This window comes from Umbelopsis ramanniana (genome assembly GCF_025399195.1).
Source record: "Umbelopsis ramanniana AG unplaced genomic scaffold K450scaffold_21, whole genome shotgun sequence".
NCBI lineage: Eukaryota > Fungi > Mucoromycota > Umbelopsidomycetes > Umbelopsidales > Umbelopsidaceae > Umbelopsis > Umbelopsis ramanniana.
In genome coordinates this window covers 135815-151570 of record NW_026252107.1, presented here as the reverse complement: position 1 = coordinate 151570, position 15756 = coordinate 135815, and the positions used below count along the sequence as shown (strand labels likewise).

General features: G+C 43.6%; 5 protein-coding genes across 5 annotated transcripts; 2 read left to right on the top strand and 3 right to left on the bottom strand.

The window, feature by feature from the left end:
- Positions 1 to 742: 742 nt before the first annotated feature.
- K450DRAFT_237146 (uncharacterized protein) lies at positions 743 to 4892 on the top strand. Its single transcript, XM_051588376.1, has 11 exons — positions 743 to 1125; positions 1204 to 1379; positions 1451 to 1553; positions 1630 to 2086; positions 2175 to 3074; positions 3150 to 3322; positions 3396 to 3476; positions 3548 to 3763; positions 3821 to 4031; positions 4096 to 4680; positions 4759 to 4892. Exons 1-10 carry the CDS (start codon positions 1001 to 1003, stop codon positions 4564 to 4566), a joined length of 2913 nt encoding a protein of 970 aa, XP_051445465.1. The 5' UTR covers positions 743 to 1000; the 3' UTR covers positions 4567 to 4680; positions 4759 to 4892.
- Positions 4893 to 5121: 229 nt separating this feature from the next.
- On the top strand, positions 5122 to 7215 carry K450DRAFT_237142 (uncharacterized protein). Its single transcript, XM_051588375.1, has 3 exons — positions 5122 to 5753; positions 5892 to 5959; positions 6060 to 7215. The coding sequence occupies exons 1-3, from the start codon at positions 5322 to 5324 to the stop codon at positions 7150 to 7152; spliced, it is 1593 nt and encodes a 530-aa protein (XP_051445464.1). The 5' UTR covers positions 5122 to 5321; the 3' UTR covers positions 7153 to 7215.
- A 989-nt stretch (positions 7216 to 8204) lies between these two features.
- Positions 8205 to 11906, bottom strand: K450DRAFT_237133 (uncharacterized protein). Its single transcript, XM_051588374.1, has 6 exons — positions 11785 to 11906; positions 11335 to 11644; positions 10730 to 11233; positions 10587 to 10654; positions 10370 to 10516; positions 8205 to 10036 (listed from the first exon to the last, which is right to left on the bottom strand). The coding sequence occupies exons 1-6, from the start codon at positions 11820 to 11822 to the stop codon at positions 8344 to 8346; spliced, it is 2760 nt and encodes a 919-aa protein (XP_051445463.1). The 5' UTR covers positions 11823 to 11906; the 3' UTR covers positions 8205 to 8343.
- Positions 11907 to 13634, bottom strand: K450DRAFT_237131 (uncharacterized protein). Its single transcript, XM_051588373.1, has 4 exons — positions 13288 to 13634; positions 12827 to 13213; positions 12099 to 12761; positions 11907 to 12019 (listed from the first exon to the last, which is right to left on the bottom strand). Exons 1-4 carry the CDS (start codon positions 13465 to 13467, stop codon positions 12002 to 12004), a joined length of 1248 nt encoding a protein of 415 aa, XP_051445462.1. The 5' UTR covers positions 13468 to 13634; the 3' UTR covers positions 11907 to 12001.
- K450DRAFT_237126 (uncharacterized protein) lies at positions 13635 to 15483 on the bottom strand. The gene is made up of 5 exons (XM_051588372.1): positions 15167 to 15483; positions 14932 to 15079; positions 14659 to 14872; positions 14352 to 14598; positions 13635 to 14289 (listed from the first exon to the last, which is right to left on the bottom strand). Exons 1-5 carry the CDS (start codon positions 15379 to 15381, stop codon positions 13803 to 13805), a joined length of 1311 nt encoding a protein of 436 aa, XP_051445461.1. The 5' UTR covers positions 15382 to 15483; the 3' UTR covers positions 13635 to 13802.
- Between the last annotated feature and the right edge of the window lie 273 nt (positions 15484 to 15756).

The window sequence follows — 15756 nt, the reverse complement described above, 5'->3', positions numbered from 1 at the left end:
CGAGCCATAAGCGGGTTTCTCTTGGAATAGCTCATTCATGTCATAAACGTCAGTCTTCTTTCGTGACTGCTTAAATACTCTCATCGATTTGCCAGCCATTGCCAATCGAGATACAATTGAACTAGCAGGTCAAGACAGTGTCCACTATGGAAATTACAGAGTCAGTGCCTTAATACGTCTGCTTATATCGGACTCTCTACAAGCTCACATAGCGATTTCGAATAGCGATGCTATTTTAGAGGTGCGCAATTTTTTCAAAACAGCATAGGTGAAACGAAGCTGTAAAATGAAAGTTAGACTTTTTAGGAGACTTATATCATTCGATTGTTTACCGACACACTCAACGTTGATTATTTGATCGTTTCAATTCATCTTGGCAGAAATTATCATCGTTACCCTCATTATAGAGTTTCGCTTCATCGTGCTATCCTCACCAACCAGTACAAAAATTACCTTTTGCCATGTGGTGCGGGCTTTTCAGTGCATTACACGATGTCGAGAGCTTTTTAAAGGACATGTCACGCCGTTTTCCAATATACTAGTGAAGGACCTGCATAGATGTCGCCCAAGTTGATGTTTCTTCTTGTTTGTCAATGATACATGTATATGAAGGAAGGTAGGTCGCCATACAAATTGTACCGGCAAGTGATTTTTTAGAGTTTGTGCCTTTGTATTCAAAGAGAATTAGACTTGAAGAATAAAAAAAAAGCATGGCAGTGAATAACAAATGCGACGAAGAATTCCTGGTTTTGATATGTGAGCGACATAGAGTTTGTGGGCTGGTTAGCGCACACTAGAGAACGATCGGACCATCTACAGGGCCGAATTTTCATAAAGTAGTAGTGCCCGCCTACTGCTGGAAAGTTTTCAGATCACAAGCCACAGTGTCCGGTTTTCCTCCCCTTCGTTCTTGCAAGTCCACCGGGTATAACTTATACCAGGGCTCCGTTTGCAATACTGTTCTCCATACTGCTCACCCATTAGACAGTACGTGTCTGTCATGCCCATTCTACAGCACTCGCAAATACCTCTCCCTTCGGTTCCAGTACCCCCTTACGACAACAAAAGAAAGCATAAAGACGTTTGGTACCTACGCTCGACCAATGAAGTTTTTACTGACTATGAGTATGTATCCATTACCTAGCATGAGGCGCATCAAAACACCTTTTTCTTGCCATCCATTCCTCTAATATACATACTTAGAACTTACATTGAACGCTTAATGCAATATCGATTGCCGCAATGGCAATGCGAACGAACGGGACGCGCCGATTTCACTTATGATCAAGCACTGGAAAGTGAAAACGCACAAGATAGTCGTGCGGAATATCGGTTTTCCTTCACTCTTGCTAAAAGAGTATTTCAATGTGTTCAATTTGGTAAGGCCCTGTTTCTTCCTATTCGCCCGAATTCTTCAAATGAAGGTTTATCTTACTGCATACAATGCTAGAAACGTCAAGGCTAGATACTGTTGTTGAACACGTATTCGACACGCTGTGTAGCCAATATGAAGTTGGCGAATATATCAACTGTTTGTGGGATGATGGAATTGCGTATGTGGATTATCTATTATTTTTGAATCCTATGCAACTTTGCCTGAGTTGACTGACCCCTTGCATCCATCATTAGATATAACGCTCGCATTTTGGAAATTATACCACCTCCTTCTGTTAATAAGGCTCCCAACGGCAACAGCTTGTCGGTCATATCTGATCATGCCTCGGAAGTGACTGAGTCAGACGACGATCGCAAAGAACAGGCGATACATTCGACTCAAACCGCTACGACCACACTCAAATTCCCAGATGCATTTTTACTTCCAGAACCCGAGGCTGAAAGCACACCAACTCCTCAGACGCAGACTCTTGAGTCTTATTTTATGGAGGAAGAACCAGAAGCATCAACAGATATGTTCAAAGTGCAACTTGTTGATGCCGACGGTGAAGGGATTGATGAGTGCATCAAATGCGTCCATAAAGGCGATATTCGACGTGATCGTTTCTATTTCTCCAAGCCATTGATAAAGCGATTGATTCGTGAGTGTATGACAAAGGAGAACTATGTGGGAGCTCCATGGATTTTGAAGGTATTGTATTACGAGGAGAGTTAATGTTGCTGATCAAGTGATGATCCAATCTATTGAGATTAATGCCGATGTATGTGTTATTATACAGCCTTCCATAGCAGAACATTACGGTATCGACATGACCATGCCAAATCATCTCCAGGTTGCTCGAGATATAGCGTACAACAAGACGCGCAAGCGAAAGATGGTTTCAGATTCTGAGAATGAGCGAAAAGCGCCACTTGATGCAACGCAACGTGAAAGGTTGAAGGAAGAAAAGGAGAGGATAAGAGAGGAGCGCCGCCAGCAGGCTGCTATCAAATACCCCATTGAAGATATTGATCTGCCAATATACCGAAAAGATCCAGTGAATAGCTGGCAGCTGACGGACCTATCTCTTACAAACAACGCCTTACCATGTCCCGTACCTTATCCAAGCGGTGGTCGACCACCCAGACCTGTGCCATGGAAAGAATTTACTGTACCTGCCGAGTATTTTGAATCCTACATCATGATATGGATCTTTCTCAGCACGTTTGCTGAGCCTTTGAATCTTGATCCTTTCACTATCGACGATTTTGAATCCGGATTATGTCAAAATGCCAGCAAATCTCATATCACCATCGACAGCTTTACCTCTCTTCTCAATGCCATTGTGCGCGAACGGAAGGATGGTGTTTTGCCTGGATGCATCGCCGGAGGTCCAGTGGCTAATGTGCTCTCCTCACGAAGTGCCACCCCTAATAGAGCAACTTCAACGCCGAAATTAGAAAAGATGCAAAGCGAAGGTAGCCCTATGGACATTGACAGACCTGAAACGACTTCTGAAAATGGAAAGGCTGGTGTCGACATGGATGCGTCGCCCGAGTCATCTTCGCCTGATCCAAATGTACCTGAAAGAGGTCAAGGTAGTGCCGATGTACTCAAAGTGTCAAAAAACTGGGATAATCGGGAAATCAGGAGCGATCGACGAGGTTGGGAATCAACCCTGATTGGATGCTTGAATGAGGTGGGTTGGAGTTGAAGCAAACGATGTGTTTATAGAAAGGCGTAATAACAGGGAGCTGATGTCATTTTCTCATAGCTCGCAACCACTGATAGTATACCTGACTTGGATGAAATTCTCAACCATCTCGTCCCGCGCACCAACTGTACTATGGCTGATCGCGAAAAAGCGTTCATTTCCCTGGATGTCACATACAAGATACAAATATTGGAATTCTTAGTCAACGCTGTTAATGAGTGTAGTTTGATCAAGTAAGTTGAAGAAAGGAAGGCTCAAAGAACGGCGTATCTGTGTTGATTAATGTATATATGATTCTTTGTTTAGGGAGTATATGGAGCAGTGTCAAGAGCAATTGACCGAATTACGGCGACAAAAAATAGATTTAAATAGAGAAAATAAGAGAATGTAAGTTGCCGTATATTGCTGATCGCCCTTCAGTCCTCTCTCATACTAACATGCGTGATATGTATTCTTAGTTTGGCTTCAAAGATGGCTTTAAACCAAAAAGATAAAGAAGATCAGGAGGAAGAAAAGGAAGAAGGTGGTGAATCTGGAGATAATGCGGATGACTCAGACGGGGCAGAGGACGATGCCGACAATCAACATACGAGCGATAGTGACATGGCATCTGGCAATGAGTCAAGTGATTCTGAGGAAGATGAAGAGATGACGGATCATGAAGATGACACCAGGTGAGTGATATGCTTACGTCGCGCTGGGCATGTTCTTGTCGCTGATTGTATTTTCAGATCCTCTCGACGAACTAGGCACGATAAAAGACACCAATCGCGACAAGCTAAGCTCAAACGACAGCAACAAAAGCGTGAGGAACTTGAAGCATTACGTGTGAAAAATTATCGAGAAGAACGTGAAAAGGCGAAGATTAAAACCCAACAGGCTAAGGCAAAGGCTGAAGAGCGAAAACAATTAGAAGATGATGAGAAGGCACAGCAAGAGAAGGTAGACAACTTAACCCATCATACAGTAACGCGTTTTAGGTAACTAATAGATGTTTCTTTCATAGGAGGGACAGATTGAAAAAGACATGCGGAGGTACATGACGCTACGAATAAGACCTCTTGGACGTGATCGATTCTACAACCGATATTTTTACCTGGACAATATCGGTGGCGCTGTGGGAGATGGAAGTGGCAGATTGTATATACAAAATCCTAGTTACGCCGATATTCGACTAATTCTTAATCGCAAACCCACTGAATTGGCTGGATACGGTAGTGAGACCACCCAATTTTTCTTGGAGTTGATGAAACAGCAAGGATTTGACGAAGAGAGTGAATGGCTCGAACATCGACTTCAAGAGGTTATCGAGGAAGGCGAAGGATCTGTCGTTCCACCGAATGCCTGTGCCAAAGGATGGTGGATGTATTATTCGCGACCTGAAGAGGTAAATGCCATAAAAAAAAAAAGCAAAAAAGAAAAGAAAAACTTTTTTTTGGTACGTATAACTCATCTTTCTTGCGCGCTCACTTTATAGATTGATGCACTTTTGTTGTGGCTGAATCCAAAAGGAGTGCGAGAACAACGGCTTCGCAATGAAATCACAAAGCAATACAACAGCATAGTACAAGGCATGAAAAATCACCAAGAGGTAATTAGTGCAATTGGAGTTTCACACCTTTTTGTCAATGTTATGATGATATATAACCTTTTGTTCCATTTGTTACAGGCTCAGAATCCTGACCATGTCAAGCCAACCCGGCCCCGTACAAGATATGGACCAACGAGTTAAAATGGCTTTATATTTATTAAAGACGATGATGCCAAAGCAAACATACCAAATAAAAATGAGAAATTATATTACAAACGTTACTCCAAATACGAACCCATTCGGTCCACCCCTCTATATAAAGGAAGAATGGCAAGCCTTTAGTCGGGAGAAGTGAAGCGAGGTTTTGGCGGGTCCAGACTTGAGATCTCTCTCCGCTCACATTGCCCAATGTCGTGCAAAAGTGTTACAGGTTTGATTGCACAGATTCACATCTTTATTTCAAAGCGGGTAACTCTGCTTTCTCCATCGCTCGTCTTTCTTCTCTCTTTATGTCTACCTTATGATTTACCTGGTATTGATTCCCCTTGCATTCCTTTGATATCTCCCACTTTCCAATCTATTGCTCTCTAGAATCCATCTCGCGTGTCATCTCGAATACCTTAAATACTCCCTCTTTACTTTATCAATCAATCCAATACCATCCACATATCATTCCGTACATACACCCACTATCTTTTATTATGACGACAAATCTTTTATTACCTTCCTCGACATCACCAGGCTACTTTCCGTCCATCCGAGCCCTTAGCCCCATAGGCAGCGAAATATTGACGATTGGAGGCAGTTTGATCAGCTTTGCCAATGTTCTTGCCTCTGTGTCAGTGGTCTATGTTTGTTTAGTCCACCCGCGAACAGACCGAATATCACATCTGTGCACAGCCGTAGCAGAACTACTGTTAGGAGTATTAACTATTGCTAGTTTGGTTTACTCCATGATGTATGATGTGCTTATTCCCCAGGCACCGTGCACAGCCTTTGGATTTCTGGTTCATTTTACTGTCAGTATCGACATCGTTTCTGCAATGTGTCTCGTAATCGTCACCTGGCTAAAGGTCAACCATTCCTATCGGTCAAAAACCGGAGTATATGACTGGAAATTATGGGCCACTGTGGTAAGCTGCAGTCTTTTTTTTTTTCTTTTCTTTTTGCCATTTACCAGCTCAGTTTGAAATAATAAGGCGGGGAAAAAATGCATTGTACAACAATGCTGTCATGAAATGAATCTAACTTGCTGTCAATTGTTGTTGTAGATGAGTATCCCTTTGATTTTATGCTGCGTCACAGTGGGAATGGGTGGATATGGTCAAGATATTTACTGGTAAGAGAAATAATTGGGTTGCTATGGCAAAATCAGGTCGTGGCGTTTTCAGCGGGTGTACTCATGCTCCTTTTTTATTTTCTTTTAAACTTGCCAACAGGTGCCATACCCAGCCAACTACAACTGGTGCCACCGTCGGACTCGGGTCACTGATTGCTATCAACTACTTGGCTCTCGGGCTAGTGACCTATTTCCACTTGTCAAGCATCTCAAAGCAACATCAAATCTCCAACCTGTCGTATACCGTGGGCATGGGCGACATGAGAAAATACCAGCGAAGACCGAGCAGCATAGTCGAACCTATTAATATTTTAACTCCTCACCTACCGCTCACACCCAACACCAGTCTGTATCCTCCAGCTAGCGCCATAGGGTTTGAATTGCATTCACCCGCACTAGTGTCTGCTAATGTGACGCAACCAGTCCATCGACCGAAAAACAACTTGAACGCCTACATTTTTGTCCACTTTCTACAACATACAAGTACCACTGTGTATTGCATATGTTGTCTTAGTAACTACCAACCGTGGTGGGTGTATTTTATCTTCATCGCCGGTTTCCATCTTGGAGGCATTGGCAAAGTTGTGTTGTTCCATAGAGGAAGAGATCGTCGTCCTGTTGGATCACGGACAACGCGTGCACTGGATAATCCACCTACCATCCGTTATCCAACCACATTATCCATGGGACTTGATAATAACCCCGAATTCAGACGGCCGGCTCCGTCTTGGCAAGGTGCTGGACACAATAATCTTTCTGATATGTGGCAGAGTAGTAGCACCTTAGCCACCAACAACAGCCCTCTACATAGTCTTTCCACCGACGACCACCCCCCTACCATCCATCATATTAATACCGCTACACCTAGTATCACCAATAATCCTTCCGCTACACGTCAAAGCCTCTATCCCGAAACCACAGCCTACGTATTCCGACATGCGTCGGCATCATTTGGTACCAGCACAGATTCATCCGGCTCAGCTACCAACAGTGTCTTGGCCAGTCGGCGGAATATGGAAGTTCCTCCTCTGCACTTGAGCAAAGGGTCCAGGAATAATCTGAATCACCAAGCACAAGACGCTTCGCCTGAAGGGGAATATGACGACGACGATGATTTTGAAGAAGATTTTGAAGAAGATGTAGATATTGAAGCGCATCCTGTGCGAGCTGAAAGAGTTAGCTTACACCCATGAACAATGGCTAAAAACCCAAATAAACCAAGCATCGTCTTGACTGACCCCTTGCCAAAGAAATCGATTTCGTTGGTGGTGTTTAATGAATTGAATAACTTTGAGACAAGAAAAACTATATAGCAAGGGACCATGCTGAAGGAGTGAGAAAAGGACATTTTTTTTCTTTTTTCAGATAATTGGGAGGCAAAAAGATGACTAAGGTAGGATACTGTAGAATTAGGTGTGTATGATGGACACCCCATACACACGCCCACATAAGTAAAGGAAGAAAAAGAGGGGAGGTCAAAAAAAGAAAGAACGATATAGCAGAAAAAAAAGAAAAAAGTATAAAATAAGAAGAACATCAAAGACGTATGATACAATTGATAATTGGAAAAGAGGTCTCATTGCTTTCCATACTGCGAACGCCTAAATAGGGAGGGTGTCAAAAGTGTCCAGGTGGGGGGGGGGGAGAAGAGAGGAATGGCATGAGGCAAATGTGCAGAATGGGAAAAAAGAAAGAGTTAGATAATGAAAAAAGAGATGTGGTGAGGGAGATGAGCTATAACTGAGAGTGCAGTGGAAAGGATAGTGGAAGTGCGGGGGGATGTTGTATTTATACCGTAGTCCATATCATCAAGTTCTTTGCCTTGCTATGGCTTGCACTTGCAATCAATGTCTGACCATCTGGACGACAAATGCTTGCAATACCAGCAACTGTGCCTGATTGAGCAGATCGAATGGCTTTGGGAGAGTTGCTGCGAGAAGTAAACTGCCACAAACAGATAGCCTCATATTCACCATAGGCAACGGCCAATCCTGCTGTATTAGTGTTTTTATCCTGAGTGAATACGAACGCACAGCCAGAAATCTTGGTCTGAGTGGGATGTATGGCGACCTGCTTCCAGTGTTGTGTCTCGTAGACACTCACCATTTCTTCAGATGAAGCCACTAAATACGCTCCATCGGGGGACCAGTCAATCGAGGATATATTGCGTTTGTGCGTGGTATTAATTGTTCTGGTCGAAATATTATCAGTGACGCTGGAATTGTTTTTGCAGGCACTGATATCAAGAATATGCAGAGTAGTGGACACCGCTGCAGCCAATATATTATTTCCTCTAGGGTTGAACCGGAGTGGGTTAGGCGAGTAATTCGACTTGGACGTGGACTAGCAACGGATCAAACCACGAGTTAATAACAGATCATTCTTCAGCTTACGTTTGAGCATTCACTTACCATACGAATAGTCTTCTCGCACTGACTAGCAGTCAAATTCCACACTTTGAGTTCTCCTTCAGCATCGAGAGAACAAACTATTTCTGGACGATCGGGCGAGAAATCTACAGCAGTAACTTGGGTCTTGCAATCGAATTTGTTGATAGCCTGTACTGACATACTTCCACTGCTCAAGGCAGTTCCTACATCCCAAATACGAAGGGATTTATCATAAGATCCAGTCGCTAAATAGTTACGGTTGTCAGGACTAAACCGCGCGTTGGTCACTTGGTTACTATGCCCTTCAAGGCTCAAAGCCAGCTTCTTCTCAGCCACGTTCCAAACCAAGACCTTTTTGTCATGCCCAGCACTGGCAAGCCAGCTTCCATCCAACGTAAAAGTACAGGTAGAAACTTTGGTGGTATGGCCTTGGAGATCACAGTAGAGTTGGATGGGTTGACCGTTAGTATGGGTGGCAGCGTTCGAATCAACTCCAGTACCGCCACCCATGCTAGCTAAAAAACCACCCCCAAATGGATCCATATCGTTGCCTTCCGCTGCCATCAGCATATTAGAGTCACCACCTTCATCGTCTCCAGCAAACATGTCAGACAATTCTGCAAAATCGCCACTATCTTCCATGACAAATTTCTCCAAGTCAAAGTTCATGCCCATATCTCCATTTGCCCCCGCGTCTGCAGCTCCTTGTTGCGGATGGTTGTTGTTGTTAGCTACCATCTGCTGTTGCAATTGAGTGTTTGCCTGAGCTTGCGCCACTTGTGGAGACTCGGATGGGTTGGCAGGAGAACTGACTGAGTTATCTTGGTTGACTGAGAAAGCTGGAGAATTCATGTCCATGGGTGGTTGATTCCATGCACTTCGCTGTTGACTGGCCGGTGTGTTGACGTTTTGCCGGTTGATCTGAGGCGATTGACTAGCTCTAGGATCTGAAGTTTGAGAGCCAAATTGAGCTTGATGTTGCTGGGCCTGCTGTTGTTGTTGCTGCTGTTGGGCCTGTTGCTGAGCCTGCTGCTGCTGCAATCTCTGCTGTGCCAATCGCTGTTGCATTTGAACAAGCGGAGAGCTGGGGGTGTTTCCCTCCAACGTAGTAGTTTGAGGAGACTGTTGGATACTCCCGACAGTTTTAGGACTATCAGCATTGTTTGTTCGCATCTGGGGAGATTGCATCGACTGTGGAGTGCCAACATTATCGCCTGCTTGTTTACGCTTTGGGCTAGCAGTAGCATTTACTGTCTGTTGCTGATGCTGTTGCTGAAGCGCAGCCATTTGTTGATTAGCTTGCTGTGATTGCTGTATCATTCTCTGCATTTGTTGTTGTCGATATTGCTGCATCATTTGCTGATTCTTGTTCAACTGTGCAAGGGTATTCTGATATTGTGCTGGATCCTGGTTTATTCCCATCATCTGTTGATTTGGCATACCCGGCATCATTTGGTGATGCATGGTTCCAGGCCCATTCATTGGCGGCTGCTGTTGTGCAAATTGCTGCTGTTGCTGTTGCTGCTGCTGTTGCTGCTGCTGTTGTTGTTGCTGTTGCTGAGGGCCCCCTTGTTGTTGTTGCTGCTGCTGTTGTTGCTGTTGAGCCTGCATGACGCGTTGTTGCTGTTGAGCGCGCCATTGCATCTGCCTATGTAATTGCATTTGATATGCCTGAAGCTGAGCTGGTGGTAGATTCTTTGCTGCGGCCATCTGCTGAAGTACCAAGGGATTCATGCCATCTGCAGGATTAAATGGCATATTGGGCATACCGGGGGCGCCTTGAGGGTGTTGCTGATTGGCAACGGTGCCCGGAGTAGTGGCCGATGTCACTTGCGGTGAAAAAGCCTCATTGGAGGCATTCCGTGGCCTCTTAGCAGCAGGCCCATTTTCATCTGGTTGAGAAGGATTATGCTGGCCAGCAATTACATGGTTTGCTTGGACAGCTGGTGAGCCTTGACCGGGGTGCGGTTGCTGAGGAGACTGCTGAAGCTGCTGTTGCTGTTGTTGCTGCTGCTGATGTTGTTGTTGCTGCTGCTGTTGCTGCTGCTGCTGCTGAAGAGCAGATGGTGGTTGACCTTGCTGCTGCATCATTTGCTGGTTCACGTTCATGTAAGCCTGCATTTGCATCCTAGCATGAACTTGCTGTGGGGTAAGTCCACTCATGGCACTAAATCATATATAATAAAATAGTTTAGATGTCGATCAAATGTAAATGAACACTTTCCATCCAAACTTACGGGTTACGAGATAGGGCAGACTGCATTTGTGCCATCTGTTGTCTTTTTATGTGATTTTGAACGGATGCCTGGTAGAAATGGGAACGGCAAAATTATTACCAACGTTCGAATTTCATGAGCAAAAGTCATGTTCAGACACTAACCTTTTCCTCAGCAGTCAATGTCGCAGCGTCTCTACCACCAAAACCAAGAGCATTCATTGCAGCGGCAATCATACTACTGTGTATCATTTGCATGTTGGGACGGTTCATAGGCGGTTGACCTGGGATCTGCTGACCACTCCCAGGCATAGGTGGACCCATCATTGGTTGATCACCAGGTTGTTGTGGTTGATCAGGTCCAGGACCTTGTCTTTGCACCTGTTGTGGAGAAAAGGACGGCGACGCGCTTACACGTGGTGGTTGATTAGGTAGAGTACTTGGAGCAGTTTGAGGTGTGTGAATGATATTGCCGGCGGATGGGGGTGGCATATTAGGATTATTAGGTAATGAAGTATTACTATTAGCTGGTGACGCGTGTGCCATCTCTTGACCCATTTGCTGTGCCTGCTTAGCCTGAAACTCGGACATTCGTCGCTGCTGCAAGACTTGATTCATCATTTTCTGTTGATTGAAGCGATCACGCTGTGCTCGCAAAGCCGCCTGGTGCTAATGCGAAATTGGGTTATTTTTTGAAAGGAAAACAATATTTAGCACATGAATTTGATTGGTTACGATCAGTTTTCGTTTCAAACTATGTTGTGCCTTACCTCATCGTACAAAAAGGCCTCTTTACTTGCGTTTGGATCTCTAAGTTTGGCATTATATAGATCCCAAAACACGGCCCACCATTCTGAAAGAAAACCTTCAGGGGCGTCTATTTGAACTTTTTGATCAACGTTGACGTTGGCTTCGCTCGCAAAAGCATGAGCAGCGTTGAGATAATTGCGCTTGATACAATAATCGTATATATAGCTATGCAACGTATCAATAGGATTTATTTCCGCAGCAAAAGTATGGTATTGCTGTTGCTGCTGCTGCTGTTGTTGTACCGCTGTTGGTGGTTGCTGAGGATTGAAACTGCAATATGTGAAAAAGTGCAAGAATGGATGGGATTGCAATGATGTTTTGTTATTGTTTTGTAGGAAAGACGGTTCATTTAGTAACAAGGTCATGGAGGAACTCGATCCAGATTGCAGTCAATCAAAAAAGCAATTTACCCTTCCCAAGTGTTTCTTCTAGCCTGGGCCTGAGCCATGTCTTCTAACTTAGATTACAGCAGACCAGCACGTGTAAGGTTAAAAAAAAAGACAAGGTAGCAAAAAAAAAAAAAAGGTAGAAACGGAAGAGAAGTGAACCGGGCGAGCGAAGGGAAAAAATTGTGTTCCTCCAATGAAATTTTTTTATTTTGTCTATCGAAAATCCCAGTGCTTAATGTCAAAATGCCTGGGTATGCTGTAAAGTCAATGTTGTCATTAATGTTAGTAAATCTGCTGGAAAATATGTTGGTTGAAATAGAAATGATTTTAAATACCTCATGCGTATGAGTTGTGTTATAATCTATATGAACAAACGCTCTTTCTACATTCTCCATGAGCTCCAGTGCATTCTGAAGCGCTTCGGCTATATCGTGGGCAATATGGACTAGCATATCAGGTGGCATGACAATATCAACCTCGACAAAAAGCTTGTCTCCAACATAGTATGCCCTAACTGTTTCTATAGCTTCAATCTGAGAAGAGAACCGATATGCCATGTACGTCAATTGCTTGATATCATCAATCGTGGCTGCACGTCCACTCAGTCGTCGGATGTTGTCCAATAAAACCGCCATCCATTCGTAAATGATGTATATGGACAAAAGTATACCGCCTACAGGATCAATCCAACCAAGTTTAGTCCATATACCGACTAGCGGACAAATAGTCGCTGCAATATTAAATACGACATCGTTTTCGTGGTCTTGAGCGAGTGCTTGAACACTGGAACTTCCTTTAATCGATCTACACCAGAGCCATAAGATTGCCTTGATGATAATATTCGCTACCAATACTGCAATAGAGGCAAAGCTTAAATCGATAACCTCAGAAGAATTATCCGGGTCCATTAGTCGCTCAGCGGAAGTGATTAGCACTTGGGTAAAAGATGTAGTAGTAATAACAGCAAATATAACGATTCCCAAGGGTTCCATACGCGACTGTATAATAAAAATGGTTACAAAATTTGACCAAAAGCACTTTCTCTCTGGCTTGGTGTGGTTACCTTTCCAATAGGGTATCCGTAATAATCCTCATGCTTAATAACTCTGATTGTGTACCAAATGATGGCATTTGATAGCAGGTCTAGAAGTGTCTCGAAAGCGGATGCCAAAATAGATATAGAATTAGATACGTAGGCAGTTACGACCTTGGTCACAAAAAGTACGACATTGGCCAACATGGACAAATTGATCGCCAGGTGAACGATAGTCGAGGAGTGAGACTTCCTTAAGTTTGGTTTCGCCAGTAATGGCTCGCTAGACCCATTTGCTATACCGCTTTCTTCATCTTCAACCTCGTTTGTAATATTTTCAAGAGGATTTTCTCCTCGTTCCAAGGATTCGATGATATGATCAACTTCCAAAAATCGATCGACCATTTCATTTTGATGCTAAGGATGCAAAAATACGCTATATTAGTCAAAGCGGTATAATATTGGTAAAAAGTAGTTTGAAATATATCTACTTCATAAAACTCGCGAACTTTGCGATTCTTTATCGTTGCAATTTGCGCTTCGTCCATTCGAAGAGCTCGGAATCGAGTCGGCGCCGGTTTAACCGTCTCTTGTATTGAAATGGAAGAGGGACGCCGCGAGCAGCTACGTCTTCGCGATCTTCCACGCTCTCGACTGGGTGATATGGACATTCAGCTGGTGGTGATCAAAAACTTTTGTTAAGAAAAGAAGCAATGCTTAAAGGTGGAAATGCTAGCAGGTGGATTTTTTCTCTTATTTTTTGTCCATCAGACGGCTGGGACTTTTAGCAGTCCGACTAGCTGCAATCAATCCCTTTCAACATGCAGGACCTTTCTTTACCGTAAATAAGCCATTTCTTTCTTTGAATGAAGCTTATTATTTTATGTTCAATTACGATGATAGCTCCCGAGAGGTGTCTATTCTGTCTTGGTCATTAATCCAAGCCCTAAAGGTTACAAGGTTGCATGACACCATGCTTACGTATATTTTGTTCGGTGAGGACACCTTAATATACATATTGCACCAACTTGTATCGAATGAAAAATCCTATACAGCTGCAGAGTCCCTGAATGAGAAGTATAACCGCTGTGGTTTTCCCTTCGTTCATGGGCCCGAACCAGACCAATACCAAATTGATGAGAGTAAAGTTATTGCAATCTGTCGGCTCTCCTTGCTCGTTGTAAATAATGCGAACCAGTCCAAACGTAGAGAATAATTTCAGGATAATCTTTCCAAGTTTTCCGACTGGTTTTTTCTGGAGAGATGCCATGGATGGTTCGAGTTTGTTAGTCTCAGGGTTGTACTTTGGCATGCGGTGACGAGGGCATTCGATCAATCGGAAGATTTGCGGTGCTGAGTATATGAAGTTGAAGATTTGGGGTATAAAGAACAGCATGAGTGTCTTTGTAAAGTGCCCAAGTATTCCGACAACAGCAAATGTCATTCCAGCAAAGTAGCAATATGTGTCTCCAACAAAAAGTCGAGCTGGATACCTGCGTAAAGTACATTGTCAGCACTGAGGAACAGAGCGCTTCAACCTCAAGTTCAAACGCACCAATTATGCCATAACAGGCCAGCTGTCACGCCGATGAAGGGTAGTATAAGGTATAAGCTGAATAAATGTGTTTCAACAGCGGGTGAAGTTGCCTGCTTATCCTGAATAAACAGCAGATCGTTGATAGCGATTGAGAGCGCGATGACTATCGATTGGCCAGCCTCTAAACCATTGATTCCAGCAAGAATGTTGATACTGTGTGTGCAAAACACAGAGTATAACAACATAAATACATAGTACAGCCATCCTATAGGAGTAATTCTCAGTCACATGTCTATATACAATCCTTACAGCCTAATTGACTTACCCAATTCTACTAATTCGCCAAGGTAAGGCCGAAGTTGTAAGGGTACCATTACCCAAGTCACTCCAAAGTTGGTGTAGTAGACGATCAACAACGGTATGGCCGCGATTGCAGGAAACCATACTTTATAACGCCATCGAACGTCAAAAACATCATCAGCAAATCCTAGTAATGCCATGGATTGGATTGCGAGAAGTGCAGAGAGAATTTCCGACAGCTGAATTACAAAGCTTGTTAACGCCATGATCTCAACACGAACATTACTGATGTACCTACTTTGTGGTAAGGAAAAACTCCAGCAATAGGTTGTTCGTCATGCACCAAAGTCGCATTTCCGTTGAAGAAAGACATGAAGGGAAAAGGAACGAACAGAAACATGGCTACGAGATAAATGATGGCGGCTGGCAGTCCCATTGTCTCGGCTCTGAGGTAAACGGGTGATTTGATTAGAAAAAGCTGCTAACGGATAGAATAAAAATAAATAGCTTATTATTTATCTCGAGACACGTACAGCACTGGCCGGTCCTTCTTGAGAACATCCTTGCCGACAATGTTGGAAAGGATGAAGACGGGAATCAGCTGTGGCAGCATATAGTAAGATACAACGCCAGCAATAGTTGCAAATCCCAATGAAATGGTCAAAGTATCATGGGAATAACGTATTATGGCAGCCATAGAGGCCAACGTCGCTACTGCTAAGCCAAAGAGGGTTGATTGTGAAAGCATTAGTGGAAGACCATAAGATTCAAGGGCCAACCATTAGAGACAAAATCATTAAATGTCCGCCACATAGAGCCCACCAACGTGGCAGACAGCAAAGTTTCTGGTCGCCAAGAGTGGACGAGTTTTAATAATGTAAAGAAACGACAAAAAAAAAAAAAAACGAGGATGTGCGAAGGTAGTAAGTCTACATGAATGTATGAGGCAATTTTTATTCGTGATGGCCTCGTAAATCAGATCGTATGGGGTTGACGACAGGGTGCAGTTGAGCCATGTAAGTTATCGCCCACCTATAGATACAAAAAAAAACACAATCGTACTTCAGTAAGGCATGAGATACAATATATACATATAAACATATAAACAGATCTTACATGAGGT